Source organism: Symsagittifera roscoffensis, chromosome 8, assembly GCF_963678635.1.
Source record: "Symsagittifera roscoffensis chromosome 8, txSymRosc1.1, whole genome shotgun sequence".
Taxonomy (NCBI): Eukaryota; Metazoa; Xenacoelomorpha; order Acoela; family Convolutidae; genus Symsagittifera; species Symsagittifera roscoffensis.
This window is the reverse complement of record NC_087069.1, coordinates 40,790,298-40,818,204: the sequence shown is the minus strand read 5'-3', so window position 1 is coordinate 40,818,204 and position 27,907 is coordinate 40,790,298. Positions and strand designations below refer to the sequence as shown.

The 27,907-nt window shown below is 38.5% G+C and overlaps 2 protein-coding genes across 2 annotated transcripts; both read left to right on the top strand.

Annotated features, from left to right (window-relative positions):
- The first annotated feature begins 10,511 nt into the window (after positions 1 to 10,511).
- LOC134853140 (thioredoxin-like protein 4A) lies at positions 10,512 to 19,845 on the top strand. Its single transcript, XM_063869091.1, has 2 exons — positions 10,512 to 10,713; positions 19,341 to 19,845. The coding sequence occupies exons 1-2, from the start codon at positions 10,519 to 10,521 to the stop codon at positions 19,572 to 19,574; spliced, it is 429 nt and encodes a 142-aa protein (XP_063725161.1). The 5' UTR covers positions 10,512 to 10,518; the 3' UTR covers positions 19,575 to 19,845.
- Positions 19,846 to 22,751: 2,906 nt separating this feature from the next.
- LOC134852842 (protein lin-7 homolog C-like) lies at positions 22,752 to 27,333 on the top strand. The gene is made up of 4 exons (XM_063868675.1): positions 22,752 to 22,943; positions 23,574 to 23,745; positions 25,097 to 25,225; positions 26,741 to 27,333. Exons 1-4 carry the CDS (start codon positions 22,758 to 22,760, stop codon positions 26,899 to 26,901), a joined length of 648 nt encoding a protein of 215 aa, XP_063724745.1. The 5' UTR covers positions 22,752 to 22,757; the 3' UTR covers positions 26,902 to 27,333.
- The last annotated feature ends 574 nt before the right edge of the window (positions 27,334 to 27,907 follow it).

Genomic DNA, 27,907 nt, shown 5'->3' with positions numbered 1-27,907 from the left:
CATCGAATAGGTTTTCAGCCAGGCAAGGGCACGATTATCCACACGTAACTTGAAGGGAGCACTCTCCAAGTAGGCCCTGTATTTTTCCACGAAAGTGATCACCGCAAACATCTCCGCTTTTGGTGCGCCGTACTTCATTTCAGTATCACTCAGGACTTTACTCCCGTAGGCTATCGGACGAAGAACCGTTCTCGCGTTCCACTCCTGCTCCTGATGAAGTATGCCCGATATCGCAACCACTGATGCATCCGTGTCCAGCACGAACATCCCCTTCTCTGTTGGCATGCCGAGGACCGGTGCCTCGCAAAGTTCACGCTTGATGTTTTCAAATGAAACTTGTGCCTCATCAGTCCAGGTGAACTTTTTGCCCTTGTTTCTCATCAGCCTCTGCATGGGGTATATCTTGTCAGCATACCCCTTGATGAACTCTCGATAATAATTTGCGAATCCCAGAAAACTCATCAGCTGTGTATCTGTTTTAGGTGCCTTCCAGGTCAGCACCGCTTCAACCGCTTCGGGATCTGGTCTCACTCCATGTTTGTCAACCAGGCGGCCCAGATACTTTATGGAATCCCTGAGGATTTCACACTTAGAGGGTTTGCATTTCAGACCCGCCTGCTTCATGCAAGAAAACACCTCCTCCAACCTCTCTATGTGGTCTTCTAAGGTTGGTGTTGCAATCACGACATCATCGACATAACACATAATGAGATTCCCGTATTTCTTAGTGACGCTCGTGAGTGCCTGGGCCATCAGTCGCTGGAATGTGGCCGTCGCGTTGCACAATCCGAATGGCATCCTCTTCCACTGGAACAGTCCCAGCTCACACGCGAAACCTGTTTTCTCTCGATCTTGCTTTCTGAGTGGCACTTGCCAGAATGCGGAGCCCAAATCCAACGTCGTGAAGAACTTAGCGTCTCCCAGCTTGGATAGGCTCTCATCGATGCGGGGAATCGGGTATGCGTCCTTTACAGTCACTGCGTTCAGATAACGGAAATCACAACAAAATCTGAGTTGTCCCCCTTTCTTTTTCGCCATGACCACGCCACAAGCCCATGGGGACTTCGACGGCTCAATCATGTCGTACTCCATTAACATTTCAATTTCCTTCCTACACGCTTCTGACTTGTTTGGGGTCATTCTTCTCGCCCCTTCCCTATGAGGTACCGAGCCCTCTTCTATCTCAATCTCGTGCTCTACAAAATTGCAACAACCTATATCGGCCTTATGCTTTGAAAAAACGTCTGCGTTCCGATCTAGCACCGCCCTGAGCGAATCTAGTTCCTTGTCAGATATTTTACCCTTCAGATGTTCTATCTCAGGTAGGACAGGCCTATTCGCTGCTAACTCTGCTTCCGTCGGCCTCTCAGGAAAGTTGGAACAACTAGACAGCCCATCATCTGTTTCCGAATTCATTGAAAACAATTTCCTAGAAGATTTCAATTCAATTACTCTTTTCATTATACATTCTTGGTTCGCATGTAATGGACATTTAGTTACATCAAACTTCTTCAAGTTCTCCACACTCAGAAAGTCTGTGTTCAGAGGCAAAGCGTAGCCAAGTTTCTTTCCCCTCTGTATTGTCACTGTTGTTGCTTCTGTGTTCAATAACACACTCACACACAGTCCGCTCTGAGTGAGTGAGAAGCTCCTTCCTAAAATAGCCGAGCTTTTACTGTTTGGATTTGGTACCAGACACACCTGTCTGTCATTGCTGAGTTCATTCAAGTTCCTCATCCTAAACGTCGCTACTACGGCTTGGTTCGGTTTTAATCTAACTTTTCGATCCAGAAAAATCGGCACCTTGGCCTGATTAATTAAGATCTTATTAAGGGGTCTTTTCTCATACTTTCTTTCAGGATCCTTGATCCTAATCAATCCGTCATTGAGATCAATCGTGACGTCAAAGTTGCGAACGAAATCCCTTCCTAGGATGAACTGGTCGGATTCATCCAAATTCTCTACTACTAGGAAGCTCATCCAAAGATGTCTTCCTCCGGGCTGCAGTGAGATGATCGGTGTTCGTCCGGCGACATAGATCGCTCCCTGATTGGCAGCTGCCAACCTGATGTTTGTCGGTATGAGATCCGATCTTTCGAAACCCATGTCGGTCCAAGTTTTGACTGGCATGACACTAACCACTGCTCCCGTGTCTAGCAGCCCCTTTACTGAAAGTTGTCTGCCTTGCACGTCCAGAACGTGTGCGGCCAGATCGGCCTCGCAACCAATATGCACCGCATCTTGTTCGAGCATCGCGTTGTGTCCGATTCGTCTGACCTTCAGCTCCTCTTGACCAATGTATATCCGGCCAACCTGATCGTTCGCATCAGTTATGTGAGCTTTCGTGTAGATATTGATGCCATCCACATTCATCAGAATCGGGTAAGGGCCATAGACATCGATATAATGTCCGTCCACTTTCATCAGCCTCGGACCTCCCGTTGTGAGCAGCGCTCGCACTGCCCTGGAGTCCAGTTTGGGATCCTTCTCCTTCAGGTAGTCGGCATAGATGTCCAGGTGATTAGTGTAATCTCGGATGGTTCACTCAAGTTCTTGACCACCTGGTGCCCTGCGACTGAGATGATGGACATTATTTTGGTCCCCGCCTTCGTCATGCCGAAAGTCTTGCCAGATATAACGTTCAGTTTTAGTCCCTGTTTCTTGGGCTCCTCTTTGTCTTCTACTTTTGTCGCTTTACCGAGGACATTAAGACTCTCCCGAAGATCTGTGCTTTCCAGCTCCGACCTTACCCATTGCTCCACTTCTTTCGTGGCAAGGTCCTGTTTGACATTCTGCAGCGCTGTCCTTGCCGCCAGGCCGTAATCCACCTTGAGTGGACTAGACGACTCTGCTTCGAGATTCGAGGCTGCCACCTCGTCAGGCCATGTCTTAACCTTTTTGGTCGCAAAGGTGCTCGGTGTCGTTTCCTTTCTCCGAGATTCAGCCTCGTTCATCAGACGTGCTCGACTGGCCTTGACACCCGAAAGCGCCTCTTCGTGGCGGGGATGTTTCGCGTCCGCTACTGCGTCCCAAAATTGAGTACAATCCGACTTGAAGTGTCCCTCCAAATTACAGAAGAAACACCTCGGACCATATTTCATGATGAGCCCCCTGACGTACTCCTCATGATCCTCGTCGGTCGCGTCGGCGTCCTCAAGAAAGTGGACTATGGCCTTCATCTTCTGTTTGTATGCAGAACACGCAGAAACGTGATGGTCCATCGAACCACAATTCGCGCACGACCTCCTCTTGTCCATGTCATCGCGAGGTTTGTACCAACTGGAATTCGCACCAGTGTTTGTCCCGCTATAGTTGCCATAATTGCTGTAACGGTTTTGCGCCCTCGGTTTTATGAGTAAATACTCGCGTGACTTCATACGCAAGTCGTCGGGCGTGGGTACCTGGTCAAGCGACAGGGTGAAGTGAGTGGCCAACGTCGTCTTCAACTCCTCACTCCTTACTCCATCCATGAACTTCGAAGCAATCGCCAAGTTTCGCTCGGATATTCTCTCATCCGGGTTGCTTCTCCTCCTGAGCAATTCAAGGTCGTCCAAGAATTTATCTATTGATTCTTCATCTCTCTGACGCCTCTTCTCGAACTTCACCATAGCCTGGTGCCCTTGTACTCCAGAGCCGAAACGATTCAGCAGGATGTCGAATATCTTGCGAGCGCTGTCTCTCTCATTGGCTCTTTTCGCCATTACACAATTTGATGCAGTACCCTCCAGGTTGCTCGTCAGCGCGCTGCACTCTTGTTTCTTGGAGAGATTCTCTTCCTCAAAGTGTAACTTCATCACCTCTATCCAAGTATCGATGCAGCCGTCTGACTCGTCTTTATATGACTTCGGCTTTTTCAGTGTTCTTCTTGACCTCTCTCCTCTCTCGGTTGACTTCGAGAGCTTGGTGATGAATGTTTCAAGAGATCTGTTCAGAGGCTCAAACATCGAGGCATACATCGTTGTGTCTTGCGAGACTGTAGTCAGATCTGGTACCGAACTGACTTGTGGCACGGTTGGCAATCTTGTCTCCGGGGTGGCATCTGCCTCCGGCGGTACTGGATTCGTCCAGCCAGGCCTCTGCGGGGCTGCCCTTGGCCGCTCCTTGTTTCTATGTTCGTAGTTCGTTCTCGAGCCCTGCTGGGCTCTGGCACTGTTGCCCGTACCATCTCCAACATTCGCATGGCTTGAGCGCTCCCTTGAGTTGGAATGCTCCTGTCAACTACTCCCATTCAGGATCGCGTCAAGCTTCCGCATCATCAAGTCAGATTTGGCGTCTAACCTCTTCTCCAGGCCAGTCATCGTTTGGGCGTAGGTATTATCAAGATCATTCAATAATCGCTCGATCTCTCTTGTCATCCTTGCCTCTCTTTCCTCTGACTCTTTGTTTGCCTGTGCCAGGCTCTCAGCCAGGCATTGATCGGTGTTATGAATCAATTGAGCCTGATCAAACCTCGCCTGCGACTTCACGTGCGTTAGCTCGTCTCTCAGATTCTCTTGACCCTTGTGAGCTCTCTCATCCACCTGATCTATTCTTTTAGTCATGTCCCGTCTCAGTTCATCCAGACCATTCATTACGCCAGCGAACATGTCACTTATGTCGCCAGTGGCCCCAAATGACGGGGTTAGTCCCAGCGAAGATGAGGTCAACGGCGGCTGCAGCCTGGTGCTTGATGACGCACCGCCTCTTAGCTTGCTCATCGACGTCATTAATCTGTCGAAGGTTGACGACGCTCCCATCGTTATCCCATCTGACATGGGCCTGGTCGGCGAGGTTGATGACGCCTTCCTGCTCATATCATTCCTTGGGCACGGTGTGAAGTTCACATCCGGATGGGTTATCTCCGGGTAGTCATCACTGGAAGTCAAACCTACAGTTGGTAGTGACGCCATGCGTTCGTCGTACAAGGACTTCCAACTCTTCTTGGCCTTCGAGAACGTCTGCTCTTCACCCGGACTCATACTCGACATCATCGCGTTGTTACTCTGTTTGGCCAAGGATGAGTGTGCACTTGTCAGATGTGAAGGTTCCTTTCTCCATTTATAGCTCTTAGTCTCTGATTTGGACATTCCCCTGTACAACACTTCCTCCCGAGGTTCGACCTCGGGACGCTCTGAGGTCTCCTCTGTCCTCTCGGCTTCCTCCCGTTCGAGGACCTCGTCTGGCTCAAAGTCGGGTCGAATGAGCGTTCGCTCCCCTTCGTCAAAGGGATCCACCAGCGTTTCGCTCGCAGGCTCGGCCTCGGCGCTCCGCCTTTGATTGCCATCGAGGTTTTTCTCGCTCCTTAGTTTCATTTCGCTCACTGAAAGATCAGGTTGACCTTTAGTCGATTCGTCTTCAGCAAACGCGTCGGAAGCGCTGCTAAACGAGGTTTGGCTACGCCTAGTTCTAAACTTCCGCGTGCTTCCCTTGCTTAGCCTGGGAATTTTAGTAGTCGATCCTAGCGAGTCCCTGCGCTGCATAGTTTTTATCAAAATGAAAGTATTCGTAATTTGATGGCAATGCAAACGTACCACAAACAAGGTTTAGTTAAATCACTTAACGCTGCCTACTCGATTCCGTCAGTATCAAAATGTCTCTTAGATCTCTCACGACTAAATTAGTGACTCAGCTAAAGTTACACACAGGGTCTACCCAGTATTGATATAATGCCAACTCAACCCGGTTGTATAGTATAACAGTATCACTAAGTTTCCACAAGATATAATCGACACACAAAACAGAATCGATAATCAGATAAGAATATCCTACAGGTGACAGCGACCTTTTGTCAGTATCAATTTATCGCCACACAATTTATCAAGTCACTGCTTTGTTAAAATTAAACAATCTTTGATAAAAAGCAGTGATGATTCAGAAATAGATAAATAAAACTTAGTCTTAAAGAAAAAGACTTCCCCCAATCGGAACGATCCGAAAGAACGAAGCCCAGGACACAGTCTTCTCAAGTGGGTGTGTGTCTGCCTAATACACCCACCGAGGTCTTCTTTTAGGTGTCCTGCGATTGCCCGAGCTGTCCTACTAAGTAGCTCAAGGCAACCTCTGATCGAAAATTTCTAAAGTCTATGAAAAAGCTCTCCCACACTCGGACTGCTCCAAGTGCACGAGAGTAGGGAACAATTTTTCTTCTCAAGTGGGTGTGTATTTGCCTAATACACCCACCGAGGTCTTCCTTTATTTGTTCCCGGATTGCCCGAACTTTCCTATTAAGTAGCTCAAGGCAACCACACAACCAAAATCACAATCAAAAAAAATTTTGTTCGGGTACTTCTAATACACCCAATGTAGAATCCAAAGTTGATCACGAATTTCCGGGTCAAAATGGGTTCTTATGATCCTGATAAGCACGCCTAATATCCTAATATGATCCTAATTCAATGGATATTTTCCGTTGCCCAAATAGCCACAGAAAGTTTACTCAAGTCTCTAACAAGGAAGATCGTTGGAAGGTTTAAGACGCTCCGGAGGGTTACCTCGGAGGGTACCTTGATCACCCAAGTTACTTCGGAGGGTACCCTAATCACCCAAGTTACCTCGGAGGGTCCCCCCAAATTTACTAAGGAGGGTCAATAAGATGCTTAATATGCTCCGGAGGGTTACTTCGGAGGGTACCTCCAAAATTTTCAAATTTTTCGATCTCGCTTAGAAGGTTCTCCCCCTCGCTTCAAAAAGCGTCAAAACAAGCTAGGAGCTCTAAGGGGAGCTGTTTTAACTTCTTAGGGTGATCTCGTGGAATATTTCCACTAAGGAGGGTTGCTAAAGGGTTTAGCTGACTCCGGAGGGTCACCTCGGAGGGTTCCCCCAAAATCAAGAAAAAGGGTTATATCACCGCAGTAAAGCCTCTGAAAGCGGTCTACCTGACTTAAAACTAGGTTGGCTGACACGGTCAACCTTTCCAGTTGAATAAAAGGATGTTTTGATAAAATTTTCTGCCGCTCGGAGGGTTGCCCGTGATTTGGACCCTCCGAACCAACAAATTCTAAAACTTTTTCTTTTCCGAAATAATCAACCCAAAAACGGTTGCGATTCGGAAAAGTGGTCAAAAACGTCGACTTATGGTACCAAAATTATCCCGATCGGATAACTAGTCTTTGAGAAATCGCCAAAAACGCGTTCGTCAAAATGGCCTTTTTCACCACCTGTATAGGATCTGAAAGACTTTTTTCGCAATTCCGGTCGAAAGTGCCTAAAAATACTTGAAATGAGCGTAGTAGCCCTGTACGGCACTGGAATAATGCAAAAAACCGGACCAAAATTGGTTTAGAAACAAAATTTTGGCCAAAAACTATCAAATTTGGACCCTCCGATTCCTTCCTTTTCCAAACCTTAAGTCGTTAGCTCTATCCACGGAGCTACTCGGAGGGTTACCCAAAAATTTCTCTAGTAACCGAGCACGTTATGCTAGCACGCTCCTAACGCAAAAAATTGTATTGCTCTAACTCTAAAAACTCAAAAACTCGATCCCCAAAACAGATTGACAAAATACAGAAAATTATCAAAATTTTGATCGAAAAATTTTCGTTTTCCTAACTTCTACTGAGTCTTTGCTCACGCGGTTTCCTTAGTGAAGGGGATCGAACTACGTAGCTACTCTCTATATAAAAGCTTTTTGCCTATCGGAAAAGCTCGGATATCCGAAAATTTGGGGGTCTACGGTTTGGTCGAAAATTGGTAATTTTCGACAAAAAATGGGTGTTTCTTGGGTCTAAATAGGAGATAAGTAATATATAATAAGGATAATAATCTATTAATAGTCGTTAATGAATAGTACTATACCCTCCTTTGCACCAAAATATCCGAATTAAGACCCTTAACTCGGAAATTTGTAATCGATGGAGGGTACAATCGGACCGCGCCAATCGTGCCCCCCACCACTTAAGTTTTAAAGAAATAGTACCCGAACGATACTAAAATTGCTTCAACGATACCCAACAGTCGTTGCGGATGTTGTCCTTGATGTCCCTGTTGAGTGTGGAACACGTTGATCAGCTTGCCACTCTACCCTCCGGCCACCGGCAAAATCACCATTAACGTGCTTAAACACTCAAATTACACTCGAGGGAGGGTATCCAACCCTTCACCAAAACACACAATCTTTCTATCAGAAACGATATGAATCAACCTGAAACAACAACAAATAGGAAGGTCAGATCACATCTCGTCCGGAAATAACAAATAAACTGTCACTTTACGTTTTTCACTTTTTTTGGTCTTTTTTGGATTTTTTTACTGTTTTTTGTACTTTTTTGTCTTTATATAAATATGTTTTTGGCTTTTTCTTGGTTATACACTATTTTTGTTTGGTTTTACGCTTTCTCTTTAGTTGTTTTTGGTCCTGGGACCTCAGGACAAGCGGGCTCTAGATTTCCCACCTAACCCTCCGGCCCCCGGAATTTTCGGTGTTAACTAAGTTAAAAAGCTAAATTGCACTAGACGGAGGGTACGCACCTTCCCCCTAGTACAATAACGGTCATTAAGGCCTCTAACTCGGGCATACGCCCGGAGCGGAGGGTTCGTCGCTGAAACGCTTGCTGATCATGATGGTTTCATGCCTTTAACAGGCCCACCCAGGAGCGCCATAAAAACGTCTATGTAACATTCGCCCAAATATCACACAGCGACGGAGCGTAGAAAAAGTACCTATCAACGACTGGCAGGCGTCAGCTACCTTAATTCTACTCGTTTTTCACCGTCTCGACCTTGCCTGTTGATTTTCTGGTCTGTTTAGGGCAAAGTAAAAAGTTACCATTTTTAGGCCATCAGTCAAACGACTTTTGACCAGCTTTCGTTTGCATGCGAACACAACCACATAGCTGAGTCTCGGATTCTCAGACTACGTGATTGTCATTAAAAACACGGCTCGAACAACCTATTTTATTATGTTTTTGTGTGACAGTTTTATATTAAATCCATTGGAGATGGATTGACCCTTTCCTTTTTCTATCTACTCATGCTCTGAAATATTAAATAATAACGGTGTTAATTAAGATCTAGGACATTACAGCAGCTGTTATAGTCAGTTTTCACAGTCCCCTCACATATAACAGTCTCTGGGGGACCAAGCCTCCGCTCCCGTGATTTTCTTGAGATAACACTCTTATCTCCTATATTTCGTGTCCCGGGAGGGTTCCGTGGTATTTCTCTTCCCCCCACTGAAGCCTCCGTCTCCACAAATATCTGTCGCTAAGGTCCTTATCGTGTGTTCTTGCCACGATAAGAGGCTCCGTGTTTTTCTGTCTCTGATACAACTGTTCTTCACAATCTATATCGTGGTTCTGATTTTCGTCTTTTTTATTCAAAATGGCCGTCTTTTTTCTATTTCTCAGAAATGTTCTTCTTCCAATCGAAATTTTAAAAATAAAAATTCTAGAACATTCTGACCCTCCGTCGCAACACTTTTTTGTTCATAAGGCCTTTAGTCACTTTTTTTTCTGTCGCGGGAAGGTTATGCTGTGTCATCTGGCAGAATGGCACATATTTTTGCATGTAACTAAAATAATTTGCGCGGTTTGGCCGATAGCTTTTAAGTTGTATCAACGTTGTCGACACGATATTAGTCGCTCGCTAATGTCACATTTAAGATCAAGAGTGATAGGCTCTAATGCTCTTGGCTTAAGTGACCGAGACCTTATCTCTCGTGCTTTTCTTTTTCAATCGGTGGGAGGAATTTAACGGTTTAACTTGACATTGAACTCAAGATTGTGCTACTGCCTAAAGACCACTAACAAAATAACCACCACTGTAGAATTTAAATAGAACGCTCACATAAGTAGATAACTCTACTCTCTGGAAAATATTTAGATATGCCAATTGCGATCAGCAATTGGTCTGGAGTGAGATTCAGCTCGACTTTCCCGCAATTGTCAATTCGGCTGTTGTGTTTTTGACTTCTGATTTTCAGTAGTCGAGAAAAAACAGGCATGAATGGATCGCTTCGAAATGGTGAAAATTTAAATCCAAGCCGAAAACTTCCTTCATTCTGACCAACTGGTTCTTGGTTAATGTTCGCATCAGGGAATTTTTGGATGCTGGTTTGCAATTGTATGCTCGTGGATGCTGGTTTGCAATTTTAGTTTTCGCACATCCTGATTTGTAATTGTATTTTCATCATAAACTTGCCTTATAAGTTATAAGGGAATTAATTCTTTCAGTAGTGGTAGTAGTAGTTTTCTTATGATTGCTTGCTTACCCTTATTCTTCAAAACCACTGATCGAATTTCAAATTATTAAGAAAAGTTGTTCAAAAAGATTTTTTTCTTCGATGCACTTATCAGGTTAGCGAATACCCTATAGGGCGTAATCTTTGAATAGTCTTTCAATGATCTTAATTTACAAATTGAGAACGCGTTAAAATTATAAATGCAAACAAACGTTTTCACACTTTTTTAGTGCATCTTCAGGTTTTAAAACTCTAAACTAATCTTTACAAAATGTTCAAGAATCATTAAAAGTGTCATACACGCCATTAATTCAAATCTTAAAAAAAGAAAAACGAATTTTTTTTTTTCAGATTGCTTCGAAATGTCTTACATGATCCCGCATTTAAACAATGGCTGGCAGGTCGATCAAGCGATATTAGGCGAAGAGGACAGAGTAGTGGTTATACGATTTGGACATGATTGGGACCCTGTTTGTATGAAAATGGACGAGACTCTTTATAGAATATCGGAGAAAGTGAAAAATTTTGCTGCTCTTTATGTTGTTGACATAACCGAGGTTTGTGCTTATTTATTATCAAAGGTAAAAGTTATCAAATTTTATTAAAATACCGTTTTCTTGTGGAGATTATATTTTTTTCCGACATTCAAACAAAGTGCATCGGGGTTGAAAGTTCTGTCCAGTTTCAGTTTCTTCTTTTTTGGATTTCGAGTCACGACCAGTTTGATAGCACATTTAACCCCATTCGAGCTTTCTTTGATGTAGTCAAAATCGGCTAAACAAGAACACCTTACGTCATAGTTTCTTCCCACCTCCTTTAGGGGGGCGGTTGGAAAAAATAATAACACGGTACGTTTAAGTGTCAATGAACATAGTAAAGATTCTTATGTCAGGAAGAAGTCCCAAAAGTTGTTCACTCTCAAACTTGACTTTACGCGGTTTGGATTTGGGATTTTCTTATAAGTTTAAATCATTTTTTTAAACTAAAAGGCAGACAATTTACGCTCTCCAATTTAAAAAGCGGAAATGGTACAAAAAATTGTGGATGAATTTCAGGTACAAAAACTAATCCACTAGAAAATCAATTTTCGTACCAGAAATTCATTCTCACTTTTTTGTTTGTTGGCTATGTTTTTGAGAATATTGAACGAAGTGAGTACTCTTTTATAGTACTCTTGCTGAAATTTGTTTTTTTTTTCAGGAAAAATTCTGGAATTTGTTGACGTTCAATTTTGATGTTTCGCGATTTGACTTGTGAATTTCCACTACGAACAGCAAAAGTGTAAAGGTCACGAAAAACGTGATCAACTTCTTTTTTCGAAAAATGAAATTAAGTATCAAAGTTCCCAGCGAAACCGCAATTTCATCTTTTGATCCAGTTTTCTCAAATTTGGTTAGTTCTATCAAAAAAGCACATATCGTAAATTGTTCATGAAACTCTTGAGCTTTAAGGGTGTATATTTGTTCTTTAAAAATCAAAAGTTGAAGTTTTTTGTTTCCTTGCGTTCATTACTCTTTTCCAATTGTCATTTGGCTATGTTCTAATTATATTTATAAATGCCAGTTAGGGTCGCAAGTTTGTTGTTTGACCAGTAGTAGAGGCGGGGCTTATTTTTTCTCATTCGAGAGACTATTAGATAGGTCTTAAGAGACTCTTATATGTCTTAGTGGTTTTTTTTGTTTGATTAAGAGTCGATGAGCGTAGTCCAGACTGTTATAAATGATTTTTTTCCCGTCTTTTTTTCAGAAAATTTTTAAAAACTTTGGACTCAAATTTATTGGCGGTTTGGTATTTGATTTTTTTTAAGTTCAGCCCATTTCCTTCGTTAAAAGGAGGGCAAATTCCACTATCGAACCGCAAAAGTGTAAAGCTCAGGAAAAACGTGAGGGTAGGTTCAATTGAGTCTCTAGATTTTAGTCTCCAGTTGATATAAAATCTGACTGAACTAAATCTTAAATCGTTAGCTGATGCATTGTTAATTTTGCAAAAAAGGCTCAATCGTAATTTTTTCCAGAAATTCAAAGAGCTTTAAGGCTATCTTTTTTTTCTTGAATTTAGAAAATTCAAATTTTACAGATTTTTGACTCTTCTTCAACTGTCTGTTGGCTATGTTTGTTCTCAGAAAAAAGTTCATTTTAATTCATACATATTAATGAATATATGAATGCACTTATGCGTATACGCCTTTTTTGAGTTCAATATAAGTTCATTTGCTAAAAAGTAGGCAACCTGCGCTCTCCAAATACGAAAGCGGAAATGGCATGAAAAAGTGGAAGGCTTCCTTTTGAAGGTAGAGATTAATTTTAAGATTTTTCCAGCTTAATGAAAAATTGATCCGGCTTTCTCAAATTGGGTTAAATATTTTCAAAAACTTTTCAATCATAAAAAATTGTTGAAATTCAAAGTTTAAGTTTTAAAAAACCATTCACTATTTTTTTCTGTTTACGTGTGTTCGTTGACTCTTTTCCAACTATCTGTTGGTTAAGTTTTTCACACTTGCGATCAGCTTAGTGTGTTATTACGAACCTTCTTTTTTCTAACCTAACTCGCAAATAAAAGTGTTCACTTATTTAGAAATTTCACTGTAGCGTTGGAAATTGCATAGGATCTGCTCTGCTGTATTTAAGACTGAGTGGTTAATGGTACCTATTAAGCTTCTGTGGCATAGTGGTTAGTGTATGAGACTCTTAATCTCTAGGACGCAGGTTCGAATCTCAAGAGGTAGACGAATTTTTGCTAATTCGAGGATTACTTGCTTTCAAGTTTTGTGAAAGCTTGTAAACCCTGGAAGACCAACAACGAATTCTCAAAGTGAGTTACGGTTCTTGCATTCCACTAGGTTTTGGGTTTGCTGAAGGGGCAGTGCCAGGCTCCAATTAAACAACTCAGAAACTAGTAGCAAAAACTAAGCGAAAAACGAAATGAATCATACTGCGAGACAGTAAATTTTATAGAAACTATGATAAATGTTGCACTCCTTTGAAGAGCAGTTCTATGCATCCGGTTCTATAAAATACTGAAAAATAAAAATAGCGTCCATGATTATATTAGTGCAATAATCTAAGAGGGTAGGTTTAATTGAGTCTCCAGATTTTTAGTTTCTAGTTGATATAAAAGCTGACTGAACTAAATCTTAAATTGTGAGCTGATGCATTGATATCGCGTTGGTATGGTTCGATCCAACCTGTGCATAGACAGTCCTTTGACAGAAGGGTCCTTTGTAATTGACCTTTCCTTTTCAGCCTGTCGATCGGCGCCCGTCTATACGCTAATGTTGTTCTAAATTGATTATTTTATACTACAAATGTGGACCTTTAGTCTAAGTCAAATTAGTAAAAAGTTTTTTTTTAGTTAGTTAGAAGCTCTGATCAAAGGTTTTCATAACAAAGTTTATGCAAATTTTGAAATTTTTCTCTGTTCTAGGCAAAATTCTTGGTTTCCATGCCGAAACTTTTCATTCTGTTCAATGATGACGTCTCCATAAACAAGTTGAAGACATTGACATAGCTATCGTGTTTTTTTTTTTCAATCCGTCAAAGCAGTAGTCGCTAAAGCCTTCCGCTGTTTGACCTTTTTTGTTTTTACACTTTTTTTTTAATTCAAAAGTTGATGTTTTTGTAATTTTTTTCTGTATAACTTTGAGGCGATATGTTTTTTCTTTGCAACTCCAAAATGTGAAATCTTTGTCTGTCATGTTTTTGGAGGTTGAGTTCACTGACGTTATTCCTACTATCTGTTGGCTATGTTTTACGTTTTCCGATCTTTATTCTCGGTTATTTTTTAACAACCAAATTTTCTAATTATATGGGTCGTTTTTAGTTGCTGCCAGAGGAGTTTCTCTTATACTCTACTGAATATATCGTTTTCTTGGAGTTTCTCTTATACTCTACTGAATATATCGTTTTCTTGTAATTATTCGTTTCAAACTTGCACAAGAAGGTAATTAAGTACAAACGAATTTGAGCACATCTAATTGATTGCAAACACATCGGTTGATTGTATGAAAAAACTTTTGCTCTTTTGACGCTTGCTAGTAGCGAAAATAGTTTTTTAAGTTAAAAACTTGCTTAGCACTATCACTAGAATCATATGCGCTGCTGACATGCAACATTTTTTAACATTTTATTTTCAACTACTGGCTACTAATGCCAGTAGCTACTGGTATATGGTATACCTACAGTTCTAACCATTGTATGCACAATTAAAGAAATTCATCATTTTTTTGCTGATGATTTTACGGCTTCATGGTTGTCGACTTAAGCTTTGTCGGCGTAGTGCTCGAATTGTTCATATTTTTTGCGTTTACTACATAAATCTCGCTCATCATTGTGATGATCATCAATTTGTTTTGCAACAGTTTCGGGTATTCACTGGTGGCAGTTTCATTGTCTCTTTCTATCAGTAAAGGAAGCTTTTTGAATAAATCAAATAACCAGGCAGCAAATAAATGCTTTGAGTTTACGTTTTTTTTGATATATTGGGATAAGTTAGTTAACGGCAAAACTTCTAGTCCGAAGAAATTGTTAAAAACTTTAAGAGCTCTATTCGCATTCAGTTCTACAGTAAAAAGTAGGTTGCATACACAATTTACGATTTCGAGTGACGATACAATGCGGGTTAAAATAACGAGGTGTGATAGTTTCTGCGGTGTATTGTAACAGTTTACGAGCTTATAGTTCAAATAGTTCGATTGCTGGAACAAACTGTCAGTTGGAAACTTAAATGGTTACTGTAAATTTTGCGTAGCGCGCTTTTTGGAGTAAAAAATTAGGTTCTAGAAACGCAACCATAAACAATTATTCCATACTCGGTAATCTGTTTAATGTAGCAATTATAGTAATTAAGTCTCTGAGATTGATTTAAATAATGTTTGGAAAATCTTAGAAATCCTACCCATTTCGAAATTCTATTGCACACAGTTGATACGTGGTATTGAAGTTTCAATCGATTATCTATATGTAAACCTGAATTTTTTAACCAATCCACTTCCGTTAATGTGTATGCATCAATTTCATTTTTGTTTTCTGAGCGATTTGCATTGAATTTCACAAAATAAGTTTTCGTAGTATTTAGACTCAGACGATTGACTTTTAACAAAGTGGACGTTTTGAAAGCACTTTGTTAATTTAAATTTTCGGGCCTTGTTTTGAATAAACATTTACAGAGCTATCATCTGCATACAAACCCACAGATGCATTTAGTGTCGGAAAACAACTTGCCATATAATTTTATAATAAAAAAGGAAAGGACTCAAAAATTAACCCTGCGAAACCCCTATCAATTGTGAAGTCTGCGAATTTTTTTTCCAATAGCAACGAATTGTTTACGTTTGCTGAGATAAGAATTAATTAGGTCGACAACAACTCCCGTGATGCCCATACAGTCAAGATTATATACCATTTAATTATTTGATTTTGTTATTACATTTCTTTATACCTTCATCGAAGGAATTTAAGTCTTTCTGTTGTTGTTGTTGTTATTTTGTATCCAAAGCTTTACTTAAATCTGAAAAAAAAACGCTGCAAACTTTATATCCTTCGTCAATTTTCTTCTTGATGGACTCTGTCAATTTTAAGAACTGCATGGACCGATGAATTGTTTTGTCTTAACCCAAATTCGGAATCGCATAAGATTTTGTTTTTATCAATTAAAGATTTTATTCTGAGGGATATTATTTTTCTCTAGTTTTTTTTTACTGAGGGCAGTCAAAAGAGATATTGGACGGAAATTACATTTCCTTGATTTTTCACCAGACTTATGAATCGGAACAGTATTCGCAATTTAAAAAAAAAAACGCAATTTAAAAAAAAAACAGATAAATATTCCGATAGAGCGGTAGATAAAAGTTCCAAAAATATGTTGTTGATGCCGTCAATACCTTTAGCGGTCGAGTTATTTAATGATTTAATTATTTGAAAATTTTCTGAAGTTTCTACAGGGAAAAGAAACATGAAATTTGTTAATTCTGGCAAATTGGTTGAAAACAAAACATTACTGTTTTTTTTGTTCATATCCTGTCATATGCTTTAAAAGTATTCGTTTGTTTGTCTGCATCTAACTGACAGTCATTGTTTTTTATGTTAGGTCACGCAGTCTCTTAACATTTTTGAACTCCTGATTTTAGTCTGTAAGTAATCTATCAAATTTAACACGCTGATACGCTTTTTGAGTATCCGCTATCAGTTTATTTGTCTGGTTTCGAACGCTTTCGTAGCGTCCATTGTCAGCCCTAAGTTCAACACGCATGAAAGTTTTATGCGTTTTTTGCCTTTTGCGAACAAGGTTTTTTATCGCGGTGTCAAACCAGGGATTTTGGGAAAACTTTGATTTTGAATTATATTTTCTCGTAGGCTAAAACCTATTTATGTTGGATTGCAATTCCGTTGTTGTTGAATAGACTGAATAATCTATATCGTTACTATTCCAATCATTTTTATCCAAACGATCCTTCAATTTGTAAAGAAATTTGCAGACTGTATCAGCATCCGAAATTTTACCAACATCCCTACGCCCGACAAAAAGGAGGTCTACTGTTGTCAGGCACTAGAACTAAGCTGGTGACATGTGAAAGTTTTTAATGATCAATCATATCACAAGGTACTATATGTGTTTTCATTGGTCTCATCTCGATTAGTCATAACATGGTCAATGCAACTCTCTCGAGTGTCTCCTATTCTCGTCAGAACAATTTTATAGTTGAAGAAAACCCATAAGATTGGTTCGAATGCATGAACTGCGCGTTAATTTGTTTTCGATTTTTGTGTCGATTTTAATATCTCACACAAGATAATTGTTTTTTCCCTTGAAGGATAATTTTTCAAGAACGTCCTCATAATCATTAAAATCAGTTGTTTTGATACTCGGATAATTATAAATGGCAGCAACCGAGACATTTATGTCTTTTTTATGTTTAATGTTCAGCAAGATAAGGTCAAAACCCGCATTAAAGTCTAATTTGACCAAAATCACATCTAAGTAATTTTAGACAAAAATTGCTACACCGCATGCTTTGTTTTTGAAAGGTGATGCAAAGAATGATTGATAGCTATCAATTTTAAAATATTATGTTTCATTTGTTTGAAAAGTTTCACTCAAATCAATAGCTGACGGGTTAGGGTTATTTGATGGCAAGTAGTATGAAAGAGCGTCAACAGTTTTCGAAAGAGATCTGATGTTACGAGAGAGAATTTCAAAATTATTTCTAACATTTAATGATTTTTTTTCCATCTTCATAGGAAGAAAGTAAACTGTCTGCCAAAGGCTGTGATTTTACTAAGAAAAATCTTCTCATTGACCATGTTATTTATTCTTTACAGTTAACAGATTTTCCTTCAGGCGTGTAGCCTGTAGACGACTTAACATGACCGTTTTCTATCAGTGTTATAGCGCTGAGTAAGTTCACCATTAGTACTGGATACACGTGCTCCATTAATTGCCGAATTGACACCGGGCACGCTGGATTGCCGATTTTGCATTTAAACAACAACCCTTTTAGCTGCTCAATATGTTTTGATGAATAAACAGGCCGAAATGTAACCCACCATTTTCATTTAGTACAATAAGCTGCACTTCGCAATCGTTAGTCACAGCTGTGATACCCTGATCTCTAGCTAAATTGAGTATATTACGGTTGCGGGGAGGGAGACGTTCAGTGAAGTACACTGGTTTTTCGTTGTTAATTTTAAGGTTGAATAATTGTCTCTCGGACCTCCACAAGAAATTTTTCTGATGAAAAAAAATCAAATTCAACGATTATTGTAGAATTGTTCGCTTTACTCAGATAATGACAGGCTTTAATACCGGTAGGGGTAACATCCGACTGGAGTTCACCTTGAAAAAAGGCGCAAATACTCTCACTAAGGTTTTCACCTTTCATTTCCGGAGGATTATTCACAGATTATATCCTTGCTATTGTACGTTTCTGTTTTTACTAGACGTTTTTTTAAATCTTTCATTTCATTACAAATATAGACGAAATCCTGACTCTGAGTGTTATCCGTTTGTGAAACATAATTTTCAAGATATGCAATTCTTTTTTCTTTTTCAAGTAATTTCGATTTTTAAGAATCGAATTCTCTCAGCAAGCTTTTGATTAGGCTTACCATCCCTGATTGATCCTTGAAGGTATCAAACATTCCATTATATCCATGATATCCACGCTCATATTCACATTAAAGCAGCAAATAAGTCTTGTTTGTAACTTAAGTAACAATCACACGATAAAGGGCAGGAAAAAGTTTCAAATTTTTGGCCTTTATTTGCAGACAGAATATTTCTAGAAGGTCATTGAAAGAGAGCGACTGTTTGCTGCAATGTTTTCTGACGATCGACCAACACTTTAGTTCTGTTCTCGAATGAGGTTTTCCCGCAGCGTATCCTGGTTTGGAGAAGTAATAGTTCAGAGGCCTTAAGTGGCTCTCTGTACTACTCACATGCGCCAATTCGAGGCGAGGCCGTCAGCTGCCATCGATATTCTCTGTTCGTCCTCTGATCGAGAAAAAAAATAAGTCTAATTAATTACTCTTCTACTCGCAACCTTATGAGGCCTTCAATAACTTATGTGGGGCCTCTTGCAGCTTTCACGTTATCAGAAGTAAAACAGAACTGAAATCCAAAAAATTAAGATATGACCTAAAAGAATAATCATAGTCATGGAAAACCTCAAGCGGTCATTCACACAATGTTATCAGAAAGTTCACGTTAAAAACACCTCTTTTCTGTCTCAACCATAACAGAATGAAAATGTTCCAGAAATCTCAGTCCAGCTGTCTTATACATTCCGGTCAAGGATGCACACCATCAGCTGACACTCGTGGGTCTTATGTAGACGATACTTGCAATTTTCTCCGAAAAGGTTTTTCGCCGATTTTTTTTTCGGTTGGATTTCAGCTTATTGGGTGTTGGCTTTAATTCGGAGTAGGACACAAATTTCCAATGCTCAAAGTCAAGGAACCCTTTTAAAACACTTAAATAAGATTAAACATATTAACCTTTTTTGAAAAAAGCATTATTTTCTCCTTTTTCTAGTTCGAATTCCTCTTTTTTCTCGAGCTTCATGCTATTTATATCTTAAACTTTGTATCGCTAGTAGTGCGAAGCTCAGCTTCGCTTCTGTGTGAAGAACATCGTCGCCTCTAACAAAATTAGTGCAATTTTTCAGAATTATTTTACAAATGTTTTTCAGGTGCCAGACTTCAACAAAATGTACGAATTATACGATCCCTGTACTGTCATGTTTTTCTATCGCAACAAACACATCATGATTGATCTGGGAACAGGAAACAACAACAAAATAAACTGGGCCATAGAAAACAAGCAAGAGTTCATTGATATTATTGAGACAGTGTACAGAGGAGCGAGGAAAGGAAGAGGCTTGGTCATTTCTCCGAAAGATTATTCAACCAAGTACAGATACTGAGTTGGTGATCTCGCGTTTGTTATCGAATTATTTTCAACGGAACATTCCTGAACTCCTAACCTGGAAACTCGAAGGAGGAATTGCCACTTTAAATGTTGTGCGTACTTCGTTAACTAACCAATGGACATCGATGATATTTTATCACGAAGGAGATTATTGCATTTTAAATCAATCGTTGGTTGATTTATTCTGACACCTTATAATTTTATTCTTTTTGTTTTTCCTCGCAATTATCTAATTTTGATGTAGTAGTTTCAAATATAGATTTGAAGTAGCATCTTTTCTGGACGTTTAAAAATAAATTTGGGATCATTAAAGCTTTAAAAGAGAGGTGGTTTATCAAACGGATATATCAAAAATGTGTTCGAAATTGTGTCGAACTTGTTTAAAGGTCAACCAAATTGGTTTTCGGGTTCATGTGAACAATCTCCCCCTAGGTATACCAAGTGAACAATCTTCTCCCTAATATTAAATGAGAAATTCAAGCAGTAAGACCTGCAAGTACTATGCTCGAATCTGATTAGCTGAAAGTTATTACTTGAACTCTCTCCTCCCTATTTCGAGCTCCCTAAGACCATATTCTGCCAAAAATTTAAGCGCCTAATGAAAATTTCTGAAAAAAAAACAGGCGAAAAATGACGTTGTTGAACATTCTTTGCAAGGTTTTGAACAGAAAATTGCGGGTTTGTTTTGTCGCGAGCTCCACTCTCAAATTAAGTACAGATAAGTGCCATCAGAAAAGTTTAACCACCAAACATGGATGTACCAATGAGGGGACTTTTTGAAAACGTTTAGCAACCAGAGTTGCTATACCCCCCACCCGCCTCGTCAACCCATTGCTTTAAATAGATCTGTGAATTTTGAATGATGAAATAACAGGGGAATTGTGTGATTGAGCTGCTTTAGTTTAATGAGTTTATTTAGTTTGTGATTTAAAAAGCCTTATATTAGTTTATTTCACTTTCTTTTTCGAAGTTAATTTAGATTGAATATCGGTGTGGGCGGGGAGGTTGTTGGTTAGTTGGTTGGATTATAAAGGGATATGTAGTGACGTCTAATTGATTGAAAGGCAAGTCTACAAATATTGACTTAAATCGAGACAACAATCACTTTTAACAACCTCCGTTTTTGTGATTAAATGCCAACTTGGCGGTCCTGTCATTAAACGTCAGGTGTAATAGCTACCAAACCGAAAAGTGGGTAATCCGAAATTGTCTAAAAATTGGTTCCAAATTTCTCCTTAATTCCTGCCTTTTTTTCTCAATTACTGATATCAATTTTTAAATTGTCTTTCAAATAGCTGATATTGAGCTATACCGCGATTAAAATAGGCCAAGATGTCTACCGTATTTGTTTACTAGTTAGCTAACCTATAAATTTTAGTTATTTGTTGTTCTAAAAAAATAACAGCTATGTTTTAAGACATATTCGGTTGATCGGTGTTTGGTTTTCTGACATCGTGTGGGTTTGAAAGGAGGTGTTTGATAACAATTTAAGTGTTAACTTAGTTTATTAAGTAGCCCAATTATGGCTAGTTTCTATCATTAGTTTGAGATTTGGTCGATTCAGAAAAGCCATGCGACTATCGGTTAGTTGCATCTTGACAATGATTTTATTGAAATAAATTTTTTTGCTAGAATTAATGTCTGAAATTTAGACTTAATGTTTGTTTGTCATTTTATAAGAGTCTTTGAACGTAGTTCAGACCTTTATATAGGTCGCGATGATTTTTTTCTTTCGTTTTTTTTTCAGATAAAGTTTTCAAATTTGTTGAGGCTCAAATTTACTTTTTCGCGGTTTGACTTTTGATTTCTTTCCAAGTTCAATTCTTCTTCTTTATTAAAAGGAAGGCAAACTCCACTTTCGAACAGCGAATGTGAACAGGTCACAAAAAACGTGATCGACTTCTAGTTAAGAATTAAATTTTCAGATTTCCCAGCGAAATAAAAATTTTACTTATTGGTCCAGTTTTCTCAAATTGGGATATTTTCATCTAAAAAGTGTCGGTCATAAATTGTTCTAGAAATTCAAACAGCGTCAAGACCATCTATTTTTTTTGAAACTCAAAATTGAGGTTTTTTCAAAAAATAAATCAGTTTTTTTCTGTTGCGTACGTTCATTGACTCCTATCCCATATTCTGTTGGCTCTACTTGGAAATTTACTCATAAAATTAAATGAAAATCTAACTGACTAACGAACACTACCGTGGGTTGATGATAATGCAATTTTATTAGAATGTTTCGTTAATTATGATTGGCCGGTGCTTTTGCAATTAGACTAAAATTTTCGATTTTTTTAAGGGCTAAGAACAAAGTTGATTATAGTACAGTGCTGATTTAAATTATCCGGACAAAACGAACATAACTTGAATTTTCAAACGCGTTTTTCTCAAATTGGGTTGAGATTAGACAAAAAGTGAAAAGAACAAAAGTGGCTTAGAATTTCACCAGAATTAATATGGTGCAATTTTTTCGCCGAAATTCTCAACAAAAATTTTACCCTAAAAATGGGTCATTTTGGCTTTTTTCAATTAATCAAGAAATACGCGGAAACTTCTTTGTTAATTGATAAGAAAATTATATCACAGGAAGCCTCTTACGCAGCTCAACAAAGTTTAAGAAGGGTTAAGTCTCCAAAAATTTGCGCAAATTGTTTAAAATTTATTTTTTAACAGAGATTCTGGGTTTTATATAGTAAAAATCACATTTATTGACTATCAAGTGAAAATTTTTTCTCTTATACTGGTTTTTGGAGATTTAACCCTTCTTAAACTTTGTTGAGCTGCGTAAGAGGCTTCCTGTGATATAATTTTCTTATCAATTAAGAAAGTAGTTTCAGCGTAATTCTTGATTAATTGAAAAAAGCCAAATTGACCCATTTTTGGGGTAAAATTTTTGTTAAGAATTTCGGAGAAAAAATGGCACCATATTAATTCTGGTGAAATTCTAAGCAACTTTTGTTATCTTCATTTTTTGTCTAATGTTAACCAAATTTGAGAAAAACGCGTTTGAAAATTCAAGTTATGTTCGTTTTGTCCGAATAATTTAAATCAGCACTGTACACTTTTAAACACTTATTTTTACTAAATCAATGCTATAAAATGAAAATGGCGAAAAACTGTTTGAATTCATCTGCCATGAATGAAATAATGTACTAGTATTTCGTTTTTCAGATTAGCCTCAATGTCTCAAACTTCGATCGATTTGCAGAGTGAGGTGAATTTAGCAGTTGATCTTCTACACAAACTGAAGCACAATAACGAACTCAATCCGGCTAAGGCAGATGCGCTAATTTCTGTTCTAGAGAGTCCCTTTTTCAATGCAGTCAGAGAAGTTTATGAGCACGTTTACCAGACAGTTGAAGTGCAGGTAAATGATTGTTTGCTCATTAGACTAAGTTGACATGCTCTGCGCTTGAAGGTCCATAGGTCTGGGTTCGAAGTCCCAGCCGGTCCTTGTTTTTTTTCGAAAGATATGTTTGAAAGTCGGCCGATTAGTATGCGAGTCATTTCTTGTAGTAGTTTGATTCTGATATTGTTTTGAAATGATTTTTTTTCTTCAACCAGTGTATGGATCGGTTTTAAGAGTAGTACGTTTCATTTTGCTGCACCGGATGTGAACAGAAATTTTACATGAAAAAATTCGCAGATGGGAAAAAGGAGCCTTTTTTTATCATACACCGGTTCCAAATATTTATGATCAGTATGTTCTGACAACACCCGGAGTGTTTTCTCTTAGCATGAGGGTAGAAAAAGTTACGAACTAACTAACTGATAATAAACCGATTAAATTAACCAGCCGGCACTCACAGCATATATTTTAAGTTGGTGTCTGCGGATTTCCGGTTTATGTAACATGTTAAAATTATGTACATTGTTACATAATTATCATATTACTACCTGCTGCACCTCACGTGAAGCTGAAATGCCAAAAAAACTCCAAAATTTAACAAAGCTGAAAAAACGAAGTTTTTTTGTGTACAGTGCTTTGTATCTTCAGGGCAACGAGGAAATCCGGGCAAATGCCACAGCTAAAGCGACAGTGGCCGCCTTTGCAGCCAGTGAGGGCCATGCCCACCCGAGAGTGGTGCAGCTGCCAGTGACAGAAGAGGGATTTGGATTCAACATCATGGGCGGCAAGGAGCAGAACTCTCCTATATACATCAGCAGGAAAGCCTTAGTTTTGAATTTGGATAGTGGAGAGAGAAGTACAAGACATTTATATATGAATGTACAACTCAGGATCTATTTTTTTCGCGGGGGGTGGGGGGTTGGATTTTCTAAGTTTTTTCGAAAATTATGTCGACTTTTTTAGGTCGTCAAAATTTATTTTCCAAACGTTCATGGAACACTGTAAAGACCCTATTTTGACTAAATTTTTTTGAGCCGCAGGCAAAATTTTGAAGAAAAAACAAACAGTTAAAAATTGCCGTGTTTGGGCACTTTTTAAAATGGATGTCATATAATAGATCCAAAGAGGGAAGGGGGAAGAACCCTTTGGTTGGTTAGGGGGTTGAACCCATAAGGGGGGGGGGGGGCGTACGCCCCACCTCTAAATCCGCAACTGGGTTATATATTACATTAAATGGCAAAGGCAAGTTATGTAGCTGGATAGTTTTTTGCTATACTTCTAACAGTATTTATAATTTATTTCAAGAGCCAAATTTTTTGGTAAAAGAAATGTACATGTTGAATTTTTGAATAACATTTCATTCGCAGAGTAACGTATTTACAAAAACTGCATATACAATTGAATGAAAATGAAGTGGCTATATTATGCATTATAGTTGTCAAATTTGATGCATGCTCTTTACTCAAAAGTACAACCTATTGTAACATATCACAGTTAAATGTGATTTCTAGCAAAGGAGCAACCGTACAATTCCCCCCCCCCCCCAAATAGATTTAGGGGGAGAAAATATGGATCCCTAATATTGGTCCCTAGCAAAATATTGGTCCCTAGCAAATATTGGTCCCTAGCAAAAACCTTAGGATTTGAATAAGAAGTTGAAGTTGCAGGACCCCCTGATTATCTCAAATGCACCTGCTATGTAGAAACCCGTTTTTCGCCCGATGGAAAAAGAGGAAGATCGGACGTTTCACTTACTTACTTCACTTAAATTCGCCGCTAACATTAAAGTATGCAAAACGGAATGAAAATGCTTGAATCTGCTTGGCTGAATTTGAATATGTCTGCAAACCTTTCTTTTCACGATTCAATTTATACGTAATCCGCCATTAAATAAATTTGAGGTAATAATTGAAAAGACCCCAAAAGTTTGCAATATGGTTGTTTTTTTTCCTAATCAGCCCCCGGTCCAGCTCCTCCCATGCAGCCATAGGTCTGTTTCCCTTGGGGGAAGATGCCATCAATTTTCCGCAGCCGGTTCCACCTTGAGGACGCGAATGACGCTGGGACCCCTCTCGTGACCGAAGAGGGATTCGAACCCGCAACCTTTGATGATTTGAGGTAATAGCCGCGGGTGCTCGAAATGTTTGTAATTTTCTTCAAAATTTGCAGGATAATCCCGAATGGAGTGGCTGCCAGAGTTGGTGGATTGAGAAGAGGCGATCAGTTGCTAAGTGTTAATGGAGTTTCAGTGGAAGGAGAAAGTCACACAGCGGCTGTCCAATTGCTGAAAGACGCTTCAGGTGTGTGTAGTGTAAAATTAAAATTGTTGAACGGTGTAATTTTGTATCGAGCACGAAGTGGGTAAGGAACCTTGAACAAGGATGTTTTCTTTTCACGCAACTTGCTTTTCAAATGATTGTCAATTGATGAATAATATTAAAGCCGGTCAACTGGTTTGCAAGATCTTTAAAAGTTTCCCAAAATATCGTGAAGAACTGTTAAAAAATTTTAAGCGTCGATGAACGTAATCAAGACACTTATAGAAGAGCCTTAGCGTAATGTATTTTTTGATCGTTTCGAAAAATGATAGAAAAAGTCAATCTTTTTTTTTGGTTGACTTGGCTGTTTTTCACTTTAAAGGTTATTAGCCTTTTTTCGTTTCAGTCGCATCATTTTTTGTCATTTGAGGAGCTAAAAAAAAGTTTCTTATGTTTGTTATTTTCTTGGGGGTGGGGGTGGGATATTGAGTGAAATCTTATGAAAATCATTTTTTAGGTCGGGATTATTTTTTTAAGGAAAAATCTTGATTTCTTGCTAAGTTCAGTTCATTTCCTTTGTTAAAAGGAAAGCAAACTCCACTAGCGAACAGCAAATGTAAAAGTCACGAAAAAAAGCTAAACAAAAATTATACTTAATCTCAAATTGGGTCATTTTTTTTAATCTAAAAAGGGTCAATCATAAATTGTTCGAAACCTTTTCTCTGTTTTTGACTGGCTTTGTTTCTTTTTTATGCTAATTGCAATGTTAAGAGTAATAAACGTAGTGGGTAGTCTTATATAGGTCTTGCTGATTTTTTTTTATTCAGGAAAATGTCTTCAAATTTGTTCACGCTGTTTTGATTTTTCGCGGTCTGACTTGTGATTTCTTTTTAAGTTAAGTGCATTTTCATTGTTAGGAGGAAGGCAAACTCCACTATCGACCAGCAATGGGGTAAAGGTCACGAAAAACGTGATCGACCTCTAAGTTAGAAAATGGAAATTAATTATCAGATTTCCCAGCGAAATAAATGTTTTACCTATTGATCCAGTTTTCGCAAATTGGGTTTATTTTAACATAAAGGTGTCCATCATAAACTGTTCTACAAATTTAAAGAGCTTCAAGGCCATCTATTTTTTTCTTCGAAATTCAAAAGTTGAAGATTTTTGAAAAAACAAGTCAGTTCTTTATTTCAGTTTCCCTGCGTTCATTACTCTTTTCCAACTTTCAGTTGGCTATGTTTTCTGTGATATGTCGTTTTGGTAAGTAAGAAAGCCGCATAAAATCATAAACCAAAAGAAGCAATAGTTATTAACAATTGGGTGGGCTAGTGTAACGTGCCAATTTCAACAATTCGAACCAAGCTGTTCACAGAGGAAATCCGCCTACACCGTTCGTTTTCTACAGCAAGTGTCTTGTTCATAATTTCATTTAACATTTAAAACTTTAGTTTGAACGTCAACGAAATGTCAGTAATGAAAAAAAAATTCAGTCTGTGGTAACCAGGTGTTTTGCTATCAAATTTTTGTGCTGCATTTTCAAATTTTTTCGTGTTTCAGGAGTTGTAAAGTTGATAGTGCGATACACTCCTCGAGTGCTGGAAGACATGGAGGCTAGATTTGAGAAACAGAGACAGAGGGCGGCACATCAGCAGACACTTCAACAGCAGCAGCAGGGATCGCTCGGAAGAAACTCCATGCCCAGGAATAAGGGACGATAGAAAAATAACGTTTTTTTTTTTTAAAAAAGGAAATTCTGAAGAAATATAGCGTGAAACTCGTCGGATCTTATGAAGGTGAAAAATCGAACAGGAGAAACAAACCGTGGATCTTCACCTTCACCTATTCCTTTTTTTCGATTCTTTTTTGATAGTTAAACGAAAATGCAGTGATTAATCTTGGATACTTTGAATCATGTAAAATAATCGGGAGGGGGCGATAAAGTGTTTGTTGTCCTTGACTTTCTTCAATTTCATTTATGCGCATGTGTTCTGCGTTTTTCTTTTTAGAAAATGATGATTTATTGGTTGAGAATCAAAATAATTACAAATGTTCGGCGTTATAGAATTTAGAGTTACGTTACATATGTTAATTTATGCGCGACATACCAAGCGATCCAAAAAACTTAACATACATGACTATCCAAGAAAACTAAATTTGCGAAACAGTTTAGGAAAATTGGGGTCAAAAAAATCTGAAGGAATATTTGGACCTCGAAATGACGTTGGTCAGTATGAACACAAAAAGCATAAATTAGCATTTTTGTTCAAAATTTTTATCGCCTAATGCATCAAATTCAAAATTTTAATTTTTCTTTATTGTGTAAATCTGATTTTAAGTTTGTACTCGTCTTCGATTTATATATACGTATGCATCTACCTCTTGGTGTTTTTCAATTTTGATCGGGAAATATTATTGCCAAGTTGAAAACAACTGCAATTGATTCTGTTGATGAAAGGATGTTCAACGTACTCTTTTATTTTATATAACTGCTTATTATAAAAAAGGTTGAACGATTGCTTTAGTCGTTAAGATCCGAATTTTCAGCAGAAAAATCCATGTTTATTCGCTAAGTTTTATTTCATTTTTTGCAAAATATATTCAAAATATTAATTGCATTTTGTACAATTAAATTTTATTTTCGTCATTTTGGAAAGTCTTTCTCTAAAAGCTGGAAAAAAATATATTTGAAGTTATGATGTAATTTTTCCTATTTGGTTTCAGATT